This window comes from Chinchilla lanigera, unplaced genomic scaffold (assembly GCF_000276665.1).
Source record: "Chinchilla lanigera isolate Chin_1 unplaced genomic scaffold, ChiLan1.0 scaffold00040, whole genome shotgun sequence".
Taxonomy (NCBI): Eukaryota; Metazoa; Chordata; class Mammalia; order Rodentia; family Chinchillidae; genus Chinchilla; species Chinchilla lanigera.
In genome coordinates, this window is record NW_004955441.1 from 10,877,991 (window position 1) to 10,891,765 (window position 13,775).

The following is a 13,775-nucleotide window of genomic DNA, read 5'->3' on the forward strand; positions in this document are numbered from 1 at the left end:
GGTGTATGTTTTAGGTCAGGAGTGAAGTATTACATTCTTATCTTGCTTTTCTTACATGTAGCTATAGAAAAATACCTGTATGGGAAATATACTCAGATATATTGGTTATGTCTATGGGATTTTATTATATAATTTCTTAATTCTATTTTCTAACTTTTTTAGAATTAGTAAATGTTGACTAGTAGTGATTATTTTTCAAGCATTTATTTGAACACAAGCACCGTATTTTCTTTTACAAAAGATTGATCCTCTGGGAAAATACCCAGAAGGGGAATAGCTGGGTTGAATGGGATCTCTAGACCTAGTTTGCTGAGGAATCTCCAAACTGATTTCCACAGTGGTTTCACCAGCATTGCAGAAGAGTTCCTATTTCTCCACAGCCTTGCCAGCATTTGTTATTGGTTGATTTCTTAATGCTAGCCATTCTTACTGGGGTGAGATGAAATCTCAGTGTTGTTTTAATTTGCATTTCTCAAATAACTAATGATGTTGAACATTTTCTCATGTATTTATTTACCATTTGTATTTCTTTATCTGAGAAGTATGTGTTTATCTAAGATGCCCATTTTTGGATTGGGTCTTTGAATTTGGGGGGGGGGGCTGATGTTTTTTAATTCTTTATATGTTCTAGATAGAAGACCTTTGTCCAAGGGACAGTCAGCTAAAATTTTTTCCAAGTTTGTGGGTTTTCTTTTTACTCTGCTAGTGATTTCTTTATATGTGCAGAAACTTTTCAGTAGGATGAGATCCCAGTTGTTGAAGATTGTTAGTTCCAGTTATTAGGACTGTTAATTGCTATGAAATTAAAAATAATTCTACCTGTCAAAATCAAGTAAAAAACCTCATACAATATAAAAATCGTGAATAGACCTCTGGTACAGACAGCAAGTTAATATGATTATTAAAGTCACCTAAATGATTTGGCAAATGGACAACAGGTGACATCACTTGCTTATTATAAATCACCATGAATTACTAGAATATAGCAAAGCTCCTCTACAGGGAGGATTACAGGTTGGGATCAAGATTATACAGGACAGGATCACTTAATACTATTTAAAAATTTTTTAAAGACTTATTGGTTACTTTGAGGAGATAAAATATTTGCACACATATAATCATTCACTCATCACTTACATGCTTTGATTATGAAAGAAATGAAAAATTTAGAGGTAAAGGAGCTACGCTATAATTCAACTTACACTTAATAATTATGTGGGAATATAGATGGATGCTCCCCAGTAATATTTACAAAGACCAGCCAGCTATGGTGTAAGCAAGAAAGAATTCACCGATGCGTTCAACAAAAAGATATACCATGTCTTCTCCGAAATATTAAATTACTATGAAAATATTTTCTCCGTTACTAATGGGTCTGGCAACTCCCTAGTATTACGCAAATATATTTTCCAGTGAACACAATACTACTTTATTAAACCACATTTGTACTATTATTCATAATAAACTTTCCTCTTATTTCCAGAACCTTATAGATCAAACCCTGGGTTTAGCATGCTCCCACAGTGAAGAGTCGGCCACTTCTCACACTACTAGTTGTTCGCTGGCTTCTTTCTTTATCAGCATGTCACTGTCCGTTTCTGCTCACATTACCCTTGCTCACATCTCTGCCTCCTGTCCCACAGTGCATTTTAACTGAGTTCAAGTCGATGTGATCATTAGGTGACTATGCTGTTAGGATTTACAAACAGCATGTGTATTAGATTTTCTGCCTATAGCTTGTGAACGCTTGTTCCTGCCCATACTTTCATCCTCAGAGCCTTGTAAGAGAAAGTCTCCCCTCGCTTATTCCGAATGACTTACTCCGAGGCCACATTCAGGCTGCAGTTTGAAATACCATAGGACAGCTTTGAATACTTTGGAAAAGAGAAAGGTTTTTCAGGTTGTCACAGTGTTATTCTTAAGTACAGAAATATACAGAGAGATTTTTAAGAACTTGGTTAATATTATTCTAGGTATTCTGTCTTGCAACTTTTTGTGTTAATGCACAGGAAGAGCATTTTCAATATGCAATTCATTTATTTAAAAAAACAAAAAATTATCTAGCAGTGACCACCTGCAGCACAATGTGCTGGGAGAGAGCAAATGAATAGGCCACTGTCCCACCCTCAGATGGCTGTATAACCTATTGGGAAGGCAGAAGCATAAGCCTATTTCTCCTGATGTATGAACAGTGCAGTTATTGACATGTGTCATGCGGTTACGTAGCAACAGCTTAGGCAGTTGGATCCCCAGTGACTTCTCAGAGATTTGCTTGTGCCAAACCTTTAGGAGTTCGTTACAGCAAATGGCCTGAAAAGGAAGGTACGTCAGGCTAGGAGACAGCTTGAGTAAGACATAATCTAGAAGCAGTGCCCCCTGCGCTAGGAAGTCCTTTGGAGAAAAGGCTGGGGTGGCCCAGTGGTGGAGACCTGTTTTTGTCTGTTAGGCACTTGGTCTTCATCGTGAAGGCTAAGTGGAACTCACCCGAGGGGCCTCGGCACGTTTGCGTTGTTAACACGGTGCTCTGCTGACAGGAGAATGGAATTGTGGGAGATAAGATGGGGACGCTAAGAGTAGTTGGGGGAGTGGTTCCTATGAGAAGATAAAGCTCCGAGGTGGTCATGGGAAAAGAGGAGGGAGGATTAATTTAAATAATGATTGGAAGACAGTCTTCAGTTTGATTGAATTCGGGGTTGGAAAGTAGAAGAGTGAAAGTTGGTGCCAGACGAGAGAGAGGCTGGGGAGAGAAGCAGTGGTAGGAAGGTGGAAGGGTTACCTGGGGCCTCGCTGGAACTTGTGATGGATCACGTGGTCACATAGGAAGAGTCACGGCCACAGAGCAAGAATTGCTTTGTGATCAAACATGGAACTAAGTTTATACAAATTTCAAGTTGTACCGCTCTGTCAGGGTGGTGGAGAGAGAAGAGGCCAGGAAGAAACGCGAGATCTGAACAAAGTGGGAGGATGTGGGGACTTAGAAGCTGTGGAGAAAGTCACAGAACGGCGGTGCAGAGAGTTGAGGCTGTGAGAAGAGGCGAAGGCCAGGGAGCAGCACGTGCACTGCGGGAGGGAGACACGTCCCAGCGGTGTGCGCGTGGAAGAACTAGGGTGTGGCCGAGGAGGTGGGTCACAGAAATGAGGGACAGCAAGGGTTCCTGGGCACAAAGAGAGCAAGGGTGTAGACAGTGTGGCAAGGAGGCCAGGACGGGCTGGGAGCCAGGCCCCCTAGGCACAAATTCTGGCTGTGCCCCTCATCAGCTGTGTGACCTTGACATAGTTTCTTATGGACTCTGCGTCTTAGAGTGCTCGCCTGTAAACTGCGGGCAATAATAGTGCCACGCTCCCAGGGTGCTGAGAGGACTAAACGAGGATTAAACACACAAAGTGCATTCAAACAATATCTGGCACATCAGAAACACTCAAAAAAAAAAAAAATGCTAGTTCTTCAATCATGAGAGTTTCACCTCCAGAGTAAAGTTAGCAAGGCTGGTGGCAGGATTTGTGGTGGAGAACGCTACAGGGATGAGGACACAGGGGAAGACAGGAGACACCAGAAGTTCGTGTTTTCTGTGCTGACAAAGGCTCGTTGGGATATGATACGCTGTCTTCAAAAACAGAACTGACAGGAAGTACCTTTGTTATGGATGCAGTGTGAAACAAATTATTCTTTCAATTAGTTGGTTCTCTAAAGCCTTGATATTGCCTTTAAATTTTATAAGGATTCTTCTGGTAAAATGAAGCCAAGCACAACTTCCCTGATTTGTTGCTCCCCAAAGGTAGCCGTTGTTGTATGTTAAAGAGTTGTTTTGAGAAGTACCCTGACTATAGGCAGAGGCATTATACTCCCGTTTTCAGAGACTCCTTTCTGGAGTTGTTTAAGGAGGAAAACAAACCCAAAATGAACTCTACATAAGAATATTTGAAAGGTGCCAGATATTTGTCTGTAAGTATGTTTCCAAATTTAATTAAACTGAAACATGTCCGGCCAAATGAAACGTTTTGTTTTTGTTTTTGCTGAGGCAGCATTCTGACTCCCTCCCACTGTTAGGGGCAGAGTTGTTTGTTTAAACCAGAGCTTCCAAAGCCTCAAGGCAGCTTTGGGTTTGGGGCTTCAAAAGAAAACATGTGGGGCTGGGGATTTAGCTCAGCGGCAAAAGCGCCTGCCTGGCAAGCGCAAGGTCGTGAGTTTGGTTCCCGGTACCGGAGAAAAACCAAAAAAAAAAAAAAAAAAAAAAAGAAAACATGTGCTTTACTTCTTCTCTTTATGAAGAAGGAAGCATTTATTGAGTAGCTGCTGTTATCTTTTATGTACATCACTGCACTTGGTCGTCCCACCAGCCCAGTGAAGTGTACAGTAATCTCACATTGTTATGATAGAGGAAATTGTTAAGAGCAAACTAGGTGGCCAAGGCTGGTGCCCGAGGAAGTCCATCCATATGTGGCAGAACTCTACCTTAAGCCGTGGTCCGTTAGACCTCAAGTCCTGGTCTTTCCTACTAGTGACTTGCCTTCTATAAAATTTACCGTGGCAATAATTTATACTTTTCACAAGGTATTACTACAGTTACTACGCAATTAAATCACTACTCGATTTAAATGTAGGGCCTCAGTACAAGGGACTGAAGGGTCCTGCAAAATCTGCCTGGCTTCTCTGCGTCCTTCAGGGCCTTACTCAAGGTCAGCGAAGTCCTCTCATCTACCAAATTTCAAGTTGTACTGCTCTCTCCTCCTGCCCTAAACACTTTATCTCCTCCTCAGCTTCATTTATCTCCGTGGTTCATACCACCTTGGGCAACTGTGACAACAGAATGTGGGGCCAATTAGTGGGCCTGTCCAAGCAGAACCCCTCTTACACTGCAGGAGTATCTAGCCCCAAGGAAGACGGTGGCGGGGCTGGCTTGGCAGGACCACTGCTGGGAGTGGGGTTACAAGGCAGTGTCAGCCAGGTGCACTACACTCTAAGTCTGGGGTCATGGTGTTTTATCTCAGTGTTACCTGTTGGGAGGAGTGGGGTTCTTTGTGCTTCTCCAGGATGGAGGGTATAGCCTGGACTCTTAGGTAGAGATCCTCAATGCCTGTGCCTGAGCAGGACAAGAGCCAGTAGGAACTCACAAAAAGCATCTTCAAAAGCCATCAAATGATAATTCTCAGTTTAAATTTTGCCAAAATGTCTTTCACAGAAATGTATACAAATGGAAACTCTTTGTGTTCTTAAAGTTGTAGAATGTAATGCTGTTTGTCCATCTTCTTCACAAAGCTCTGAGCTCCTTGCAGAAGATTTTGTCTGTTTTATATCTGCTTATCCAGGACTTAAAACCAGTCTCTGACCTGTCAAAGTCAAGAGCTAGGTTCAAAGTCTGCCTGTCACTTAACACAGTGCCAGCCATGTAGAAGGTACTCACTGAATAGTAATAGCTTTTAGTAATACTTAATAATTTCATATGATTACCACTGGAGAAAGCATTAAGTGTTTTGAATGAATGAATCTTTTACATTAGGGAAATCATTAGAATTCTTTAGATTGTCATGATTGTAATTCTAACATTGGGATGCTAACTGAGAGACACAAGTTTATCAGAAATCTATATAAACTTAGTTTATATGTAAACTATGAAATATACTTTCTGTGAAATTGGCACCTTTTCTTAAACCCATCTTGGGCATAGTACTTAGCATACAATAAACCTTCATTAAATTTTGAATGGTGAGCTCCAAAGCAAACATATTAAGCTCCTGCTATCACAGACAGGTAAACCTTAAGCAGCATTTGGATAGCCCACTTGGAAGATTATTTATATCTCGGGCAAACTGGATACCTATAGAACTTCAAATAGAAGGGGCTAGGGGTTTAGCTCAGTGGCAAAGCGCCTGCCTGGCAAGTGCAAGGTCGTGAGTTTGATTCCTGGTACCAGAAGAAAAACAAAAAACAAAGAAACAAAAAGAACTTCAAATAGAAAATATAAGCCATTCTTTATGTTTTCAGAATTCTGAGCAACATATGTAATTCATTGAAATATAATTTCAGGTAAAACATGGCTACTCCAAGAGAGTCTGGTGTACACTCATAGGAAAGACATTATATTATTTTCGTAGTCAAGAAGATAAGGTATGTATGCATTTTAATATATTAATTAGAGGATTTTGCTATGCTTGCTAATGGCTCAAAGTTTTCACTTTCATTCTTCTGTTGCTAAGTAGAATTTTGAAATTTTTGATAAGGATGAACTTTGGTGTTAAATGTGTTACTGAGGGAATCACGTACCTAATGTCCTTTGAGTCTTGATTCTTAATTATTAGCATTACCAACTTCTAACGAACGCGTCTTCTAAGATGAAGGGAAAACCTTCTCCTCCCCCACCCCCGCTGTCACTTTCTCGTGCTTCCGCACATTCTTCCGGATGAGGTGAGGCCGAGAGAAAGAACAGTGAGCTAGTAAAGAAGACCTGAGGAGGATTTTTGGTTACCACTTACCTGTTCTGGCACCTGCCAATTTATAGCCTGTTTAAGCATTTTAAACTAGTCTCCTGCCCCAGAGAATTGAGTTTTCTCTTCACTTTCAGAGTGAAAAGATGGGATGTGCGCCAAGGTGAACGGTGTGCCCGGTCAGCCTCAGGGCGCTCCATGTCACCTTGGGGTCACTGAAACTGTAAAACTGAGCCAACATGGGCCGTGAATAATGTGCAGAAAATGATGATGTGAGCTGCACAGAATAGCAGCCTCTGACTGATTAGAGTGTTAATGAGACTACACTTCTTGGTGCAGTGGCCATGTGAGTCAATGAATACATTCCCTTCCTCCAGACCGCACTTTTGGCTCTAATCAGCTGTGTTTACAATGCTTGCCATTATTCTAAGTGCTGCTTATGGGATGGGAGTCAGCACAGTGCCTCTGTTACGAGAATGCTTCAGAACGAATGTAAGAGAGTACATATACATGGTTCCTAAATAAGTGCAGTGCAACACTATGGATTCAGTAAGGAAAACAGAAGCTATGCATTCCGCCTATAAAGTCTTAATATAAACCAGGTGTGGTGGTGCACTCCTGTAATCCCAGCACTTTAGGAGGCTGAAGCAGGAGGATTGCAAGTTTGAGCCCAACCTGGGCAACTTAGAGACTCAGGAAGACCATTTCTCAAAGTAAAAATTAGTTAACTAATTAATTTTTTAAAAGGTTGGGGATATAGCTCAGTGAAAGCCCTGAGTTTCACCTGCAGTGCCACCCAAAAAAAGGCGTTAATGTAGAATTAGGCGCATACATAACTTGTAGAAAAGTTATACACTTTCTGTAACTTTTAGAAAAGTTGAGGAAGTAGAGGGCAGAAACCTCCACCGCAGATGTCAGACCAAAGCTCTGTGGCAGGAAGTCCTCAAGAGCTCCCTGGGAAGCCTGTGTGGATCTCACAGCTACCCAGACATCTAGCTGCAGAGTGTCTCAGGAGACAAGCCCTTTCTTTCACCTTTACTGCAGATTCTCGTACAGGAAAACCCTAACTTGGAACCATGCGGGTGAGGAAAGTCTGATGAATGTAGTTTCCAACTACTGCCCTGCAGTTATGAGGAGACCTCCTAAGAGGGCGGTCAGGATACTGAGCTTTAATTCGCGCTCTGTTACCACTAGGTAAAATATGCATAGCGCCTTGATCAGAACTAGACCCAAATGCTGCGCAGCCTCTGTAATAATAGTATGACAGGTGATTTTTCCTTCTTTTCACAAATACCTTTCTATACTTGCCAAGTATCTATAGTAAATATACATTGTCTTTCCAAATTGTAAACTGATTCAATAAAATGAACAGTGTTGATCACATAAGAAGCCATTGAGAATGTATAGAATAACAGAAATCCATTAAAATTGTTGGAAAAGTCTTGAGAATATATTTGAATCTGTATAGGACCACTTTATTGTGTGCTGTAGATGTGTCCAAAATAATTTTGAAATCTTGGTCAGTGCCTTTATTTTTTATTAGGTCAAAATACTTGAAAGCACTAGTTCCATTGGCTATTTTTGGACCATGGGTGCATCCTTTGGTAAGATGAATAACCATACTGAATATTACAGAGGATGAGGCACAGATTTTCTTAGAATTGATGGGCTTAGAGAATAAAGTAGGACAGTATTGTGTTGTGTTATCATAGTAAAATTAGTTTTCACCATCGCATTTTCGAGATCCTACTTTTTATGTATGAATGCGACTTTTTCTGAATTTTTAGTTTGCCTTTGACTTACTACTTTTTTTTCCCCAAAAAGCAAATTAATTTTACATTTTTCCTTTAGAAGAAAATGCTTTACTCAATGCCAAACATAATGCTTTGCACACAGTAACAACTCAGTATATAATTGTCATTAATTAAATGTGGAAAATCATGTTTCTCCTGAAGGACAATACATTAATTAAATTAATCAGCTATTGGGCAGATAATATTGAGTTCCCTATAAGAAATCTGGGAAAGGCCTCACTAAGAAGCTGGCATTTTCCGTAGGTCTGAAGGAAGTAAAAGGGCATCCAGGAGCACACTGGGGAAAGAGCTGTCCAGGCAAAGAGTGCAGCAAGTGTGAAAGCCCCAAGGCAGGAACGGGCCTAATGTGTTCGCGGAATCTCAAGAAAAGTGTGACTCGACTGGAGTCTGTTAGGAAGAAAATAATAGAGCACAGGGCCAGAGCTATAATGGGGTCTGAATTATATGGGATCTTAGAGGTCAGAGTAGAAAATCTAGCTTTTTAAAAGAGGCACAATTTTACTCTGCCTTCATAGGATTTTCAATTGGCCCAAGAATTAAATTAACATAAGACAGATTGTAGGAGAAAAGTATACAAATTTATTTAATAGAATTCTCCTTTGACACTGGAACCGTTCTATGGAAATGAAGAAGCAAAGATGCAGAGTTGAACCCTTGTAAATTGAACTGGACAAGGAGTAGTTAAGTTGAAAAAATATGACAAGGCAAAGGGAGTTGGGATAGGAGCAGCATGAGGCTGGTTTAACAAGCTTTGCTCCTACAAGTTTCCCTTGGCCTCAGCTTCCTGTCCTTGCCAGTAAGATTATTTTCCTTTTGTTATAGGGAGGATTTCTTCCATATGTGAGTCTGATCTCTTGCCTTTGGGAAGAAAAAGAGGAGGATCAAAGTGTGTTGTGTTTTTAAAAGATGCCTTTAGTTCAAAATAATCCAGATGCCAAAGAGATGCCTTCTGGGGGTGCATGTTCTGCCGCCCTTGAGCTTTTGCTCTGAGTGACATGAGAAGTCCAAGAGCCCTTTCAGCGGAGCAGCCGCACGGCCCTACCATGTCCAACGGGGACACTTGGCTTCTATTTAGAAACAGACTGAAGGGAAGGAGCATGAGCCTACCATAGTCAGAAGCCTGTTGCAGTAATCCAGGCAAGAGATGGCAGGGTTAGTGGTGGCGATGGAGATCTGAGATATGATCAGAATCTGGATATACCTGGCAGTCTTGCTGCCAGGATTTATTGATTGGAGAGGTCTCAGGGATGGGAGGAAGACAGGGTCATCAAGGATGCCAAAGTTTTGGCCTAAACAGCTAGAAAAATAAAGTTACCACCAACTGACCTGGGGAAGCCTGGGTAGAGCCAGGTGTTGAGGTGAACTTACAAGGTAGATTTGAGGTGCTACTAAATCTCTAGCAGAGATCATGAGTCTGGAGTGATACATTTGGGAAGAGCTAAGATGTGCTATGATTACAGCCAGGACCCTGGATGTAATCACCCAGGGTATGAGTGTAGGTGGAGAGAGAGTCCAAGCGCGGAGCCCTGGAACTCAGCCTAACAATGTGTGATGGTAAACATCCTCGTGGTTAGAAGGGACTTTTTCAGAACTGCAACTGCAGACCTGGCCAAATGTGTTAGAAGTTACAAGTCTGAAGCACACTGTGTATTTTCCTGGAATAAATGTACTTAAGATAAAAGTTTTAAAGCAGATATGATAAATATCAAACATGGCAGATATATTTGCTTTGGTCACTAAAATGTAATGTAAATTCACTCTAGAATGGTTTTATTGCCCTTAGATTAAGATGCAGGCATTGTCTCATTGTTTTGGAATATATTGCATGGTTTACTTTATTTCTTTTTAAGAGCAGAATATATTTATTGAGAGAAAGAAAGCTTCTGTCCAAGAGAGGGACAGAAGGGGTGCCCGAGTAGGTTACCCCTATTGCATATTTTAATAGCCTTTGAACACTCCTCATTTACTGAGATCTGGGGTGAGAGTTAATCTTTGTACTGATTGTCTTCTTTTGTTATTTTTTTCTCTGAACAGTTTTAAGATTGTTTTCAGGCCGGGCGTGGTGGTGCACGCCTGTAATCCCAGCACTCAGGATGCTGAGGCAGGAGGATTGTTGCGAGTTAGAGGCCAGCCTGGGCTACAAAGTGAGCTCAAGTTCAGCCTGAACTGCATAGCGAGACCCTGTCTCAAAAAGACAAAAAAAAAAAAAAAAGTTTTAAGACTGTTTTCTTACAAGTTAAGTATCCAGAATTCATACTGTTCTTTTGTACCACAACTGGGCTTATTGCTTGTTACTATAGTCACAGCAAGATGGTTGATCATATGGTTGCCTCTCAGCATTCAATTTTAAAAAAGAGGTGCTCACTGGGTATGGGGTATGTGCCTATAACCCCAGCACTCTTGGAGGCTGAGACAGGAAAATTGCAAGTTCAAGCCCAGGCTGGACAATTTAGTGATTTAATGAGACCCTGTCTCAAAATAAAAAAATACAGGGCTAGAGATGTGCCTTAATGAGAAGGCCCTGGGTCCAACCCCCAGTAACACACACACAGTGTGCCTTTTAAAGGTAAAAATGAATCACAAAATCTTTTAGTGGAAAAAGACTTAGAGAGTAACTCCCTTGCAATTGCTGACATTGGGCTGGGGATATAGCTCAGTGGAACAAGCACCTGCCTGGCAAGCGCAAAGTCCCGAGTTTGATTCCCAGTACCAAAAAAAAAAAAAAAAATTGCTAACATTTTCTTTAGTTTCCTTTAGGTCAGATCAAACTGTGGGAGGCTAAAGTCGAAGAGGTAGACAGGTCCTGTGATTCAGATGAAGATTATGAAGCCAGCGGCCGCAGTCTGTTATCCACTCATTATACTATCGTCATCCACCCCAAAGACCAAGGTCCGACTTACCTCTTAATTGGATCCAAGCATGAAAAGGTATTTAAAGACATATGGGTTGATTTAAAATGATTTAGGCCAATATTCAGCTATTGGTGGATAATATTTAAATCAATTTTGTGGAAATGAGAAAGAGAATTTTGCTAAAGACTCTCAGCAGTATTTTCAGAGATTCTTCACCTCTTTGGAAATGAACCTTGTTGGAATGTTATTTCAATCTTATTGATAAAATGTCATCTCAAGGCTGAAATTAGCACATGACAGTGGAGGACAAAGGAATTCATGTGTAAAAATGTGGATCTCACCAGCTGGATGTTTTTTGGTAAATCAAAGGCCTCTATCTTATATTTTTGAATAATTGTTAATAGAATTTTGGTTTCAATATAAATGAGAATTAATTATTTTACATATTGTATGTATAAATAATCATATATACATAAAGGAGGCATCACAAATTAATGTAGAAGTATTGGATTATGTGTTTATTATATATAGTATTGAGGAATATATGCTAAAGAAATGTTTGTAAATGCAACCAAAGATTTATATATAAATTTATTGGCTATAATATTTTTGAGACATGGTCTTGCTATGTAATGCAGGCTGACCTTGAACTCACTTATGTAGACCAAGCTGGCCTTGAACTCAAGGAAATTGTCCTGCCTCAGGCTCCGAAGTATGGGATTACAGGCATGTGCCACCATGCCCGGCTATAATGTTATTTTTAAAATAATTTCATCTCTGAAATATTTGATACAAAAAAATATAGCAGATATACTTTTAATTAAAAGATGTTAGATGTCACATTATTTTTATCAATGAGAAATTAACAGCTATCTAAATGTTTAACAATAAGAACTTGATTATTAAATAAATATGGTATGGCTATATAACAGAATATCCTGTAGCCATTAGAACTTGATTATACAATCCTATTACTCAGGAGGCTGAGGCAGGAGGATGGTGAGCTCAAGGCTGGCCTGAGCTACATAATAACATCAAGGCCAACATGCTGTCTCAAAAAAAAAGAAAACACTTGTAAATAAGAAATTTCTAACAACAAGGGTACTCTTGTACTTTGTTAGTAAAATTCAGAAGTTATGATAATATGTTTTATCATGATAACTATGAAAAAATTGAATCTACCTATGTATTTTCCCACAAGAAATAAAAGACAAGTAGTTATCTTTGGGGAGTGGAACAAATTAGATATTATTTTCCTCTTTAAAATTTCAGGATCTCCTTAGTGTTCTCTGTGTATTGCTTTGGGAGTAAGATTTTTAAATTGGCTAAAATGTATTATAGTGCTAAAAAATATTAGCTTGTATTCATTCTAGTCTCTTTACACGTGTTACTCTTCTTAATTTTGTCATGTTTTTCTAAGAAGCATGTATAAAAAATAATAAAAATGTGAACAATAAGGAAAAGGGAATATGAGCATAGTTCAAATAAGCCCACCTCGGAGGTTTCACTAAATGGCTTCTAATTGTTATTTAAGAATTAAAGAAAGTGGTTTCTTTTCAGTCTCAAAGCTCTGCACTGTTTATGCAAATTATTTTCCTTCACTGATCAAAACTGTACCTTGGTTAACATTTCTAATACTATGTTCTGATTTTAAGGACACTTGGCTTTATCATCTAACTGTTGCAGCTGGAAGTAACAATGTAAATGTTGGATCTGAATTTGAACAACTCGTTTGCAAATTGCTAAATATAGAAGGAGACCCTGGTAAGTTCACAAGCATAAAAGGCTTATGTTTTATGGTTTATGACATGAACCCCAAGTCCCTTAGCCTGTTGGAGTTTTCACTTTGTGGACTGTCTTAGTTCCCTATTGTTTACCCAGCTTGTCACTGTAGTGGACCAGAGTTATCACTGGGGTTCGCAGGCTCCAGGGATGCCATCAGTCCCTGAGGTGCTGCATCCTGCCACCCGCCTTTGCTCTCTCTTCTTGGAACGCCACCTTCCTTGGCAGACCTTACCAACCTGATGAAATCCTGGCTAGCCTTGGGAGACCCCTTCCACTCCAGCTCAGCGTCTGACTCACAAAAGGTGCTAATTAGTATTAAAATCATCTCCCAGTGCTCTTTGTCACTTAGCTCCCTTAAAGTATTTGTAGCTCTGTGTTGAAGTTATATTCTAAGTTCAGAGGTTCCCACTGAGAGTTTAGATTCTATCTTGTGCTTACAGAGACCATATTTTATGTACAGTGTGCAGAGCAGGAATTTAATCAATACTGGTTTTAGGAGTAAGTTTTTTTTGTTTTTTTCGTGGTACCGGGAGTCAAACTCAGGACTTTGCGCTTGCAAGGCAGGTGCTGTGCCATTGAGCTGTATCCCCAGCCCAGTGCTGGTTTTAGGAATCACTTCTAGTTCCACTTTATCTTTGTATCTTCTCCTGCTTGGCTCTCTATGTATCCCCACTCCTTCTCATGTCCTACGTAGGTCACCACCTATAGGGGCATTTAAGCAACATGACAGTGCCCTGTTAGACGTGTTGCAGGCCAGCAAATTAGAACCCCAACTCTTCTACATTTAGTTTATCCAAAACAGAAGCATGAGAATCACAATAGCCTGGCAACTGAAATAAAATAACAGTACCAAAAGTGTCCCCTGACCTTTGTGATGACAGTCATGGGCCAGGCCTGATAG

At 40.2% G+C, this 13,775-nt stretch overlaps 1 protein-coding gene across 11 annotated transcripts in view; it reads left to right on the forward strand.

The window, feature by feature from the left end:
* The window catches only part of Plekhh2 (pleckstrin homology domain containing, family H (with MyTH4 domain) member 2), a 102,243-nt gene that overhangs the window by 59,009 nt on the left and 29,459 nt on the right, over positions 1–13,775 (forward strand). For all 11 annotated transcript variants that reach the window (XR_262069.2, XM_005390928.2, XM_005390933.2 and 8 more), the window contains 3 exons: positions 6,026–6,106; positions 10,985–11,164; positions 12,745–12,853. Coding sequence is in view for 10 of the 11 variants with exons in the window: in XM_005390928.2 (XP_005390985.1) it covers positions 6,026–6,106; positions 10,985–11,164; positions 12,745–12,853 (370 nt within the window). In the remaining variant the exon portion in view is untranslated. The remainder of the gene's footprint in view (positions 1–6,025; positions 6,107–10,984; positions 11,165–12,744; positions 12,854–13,775) is intronic.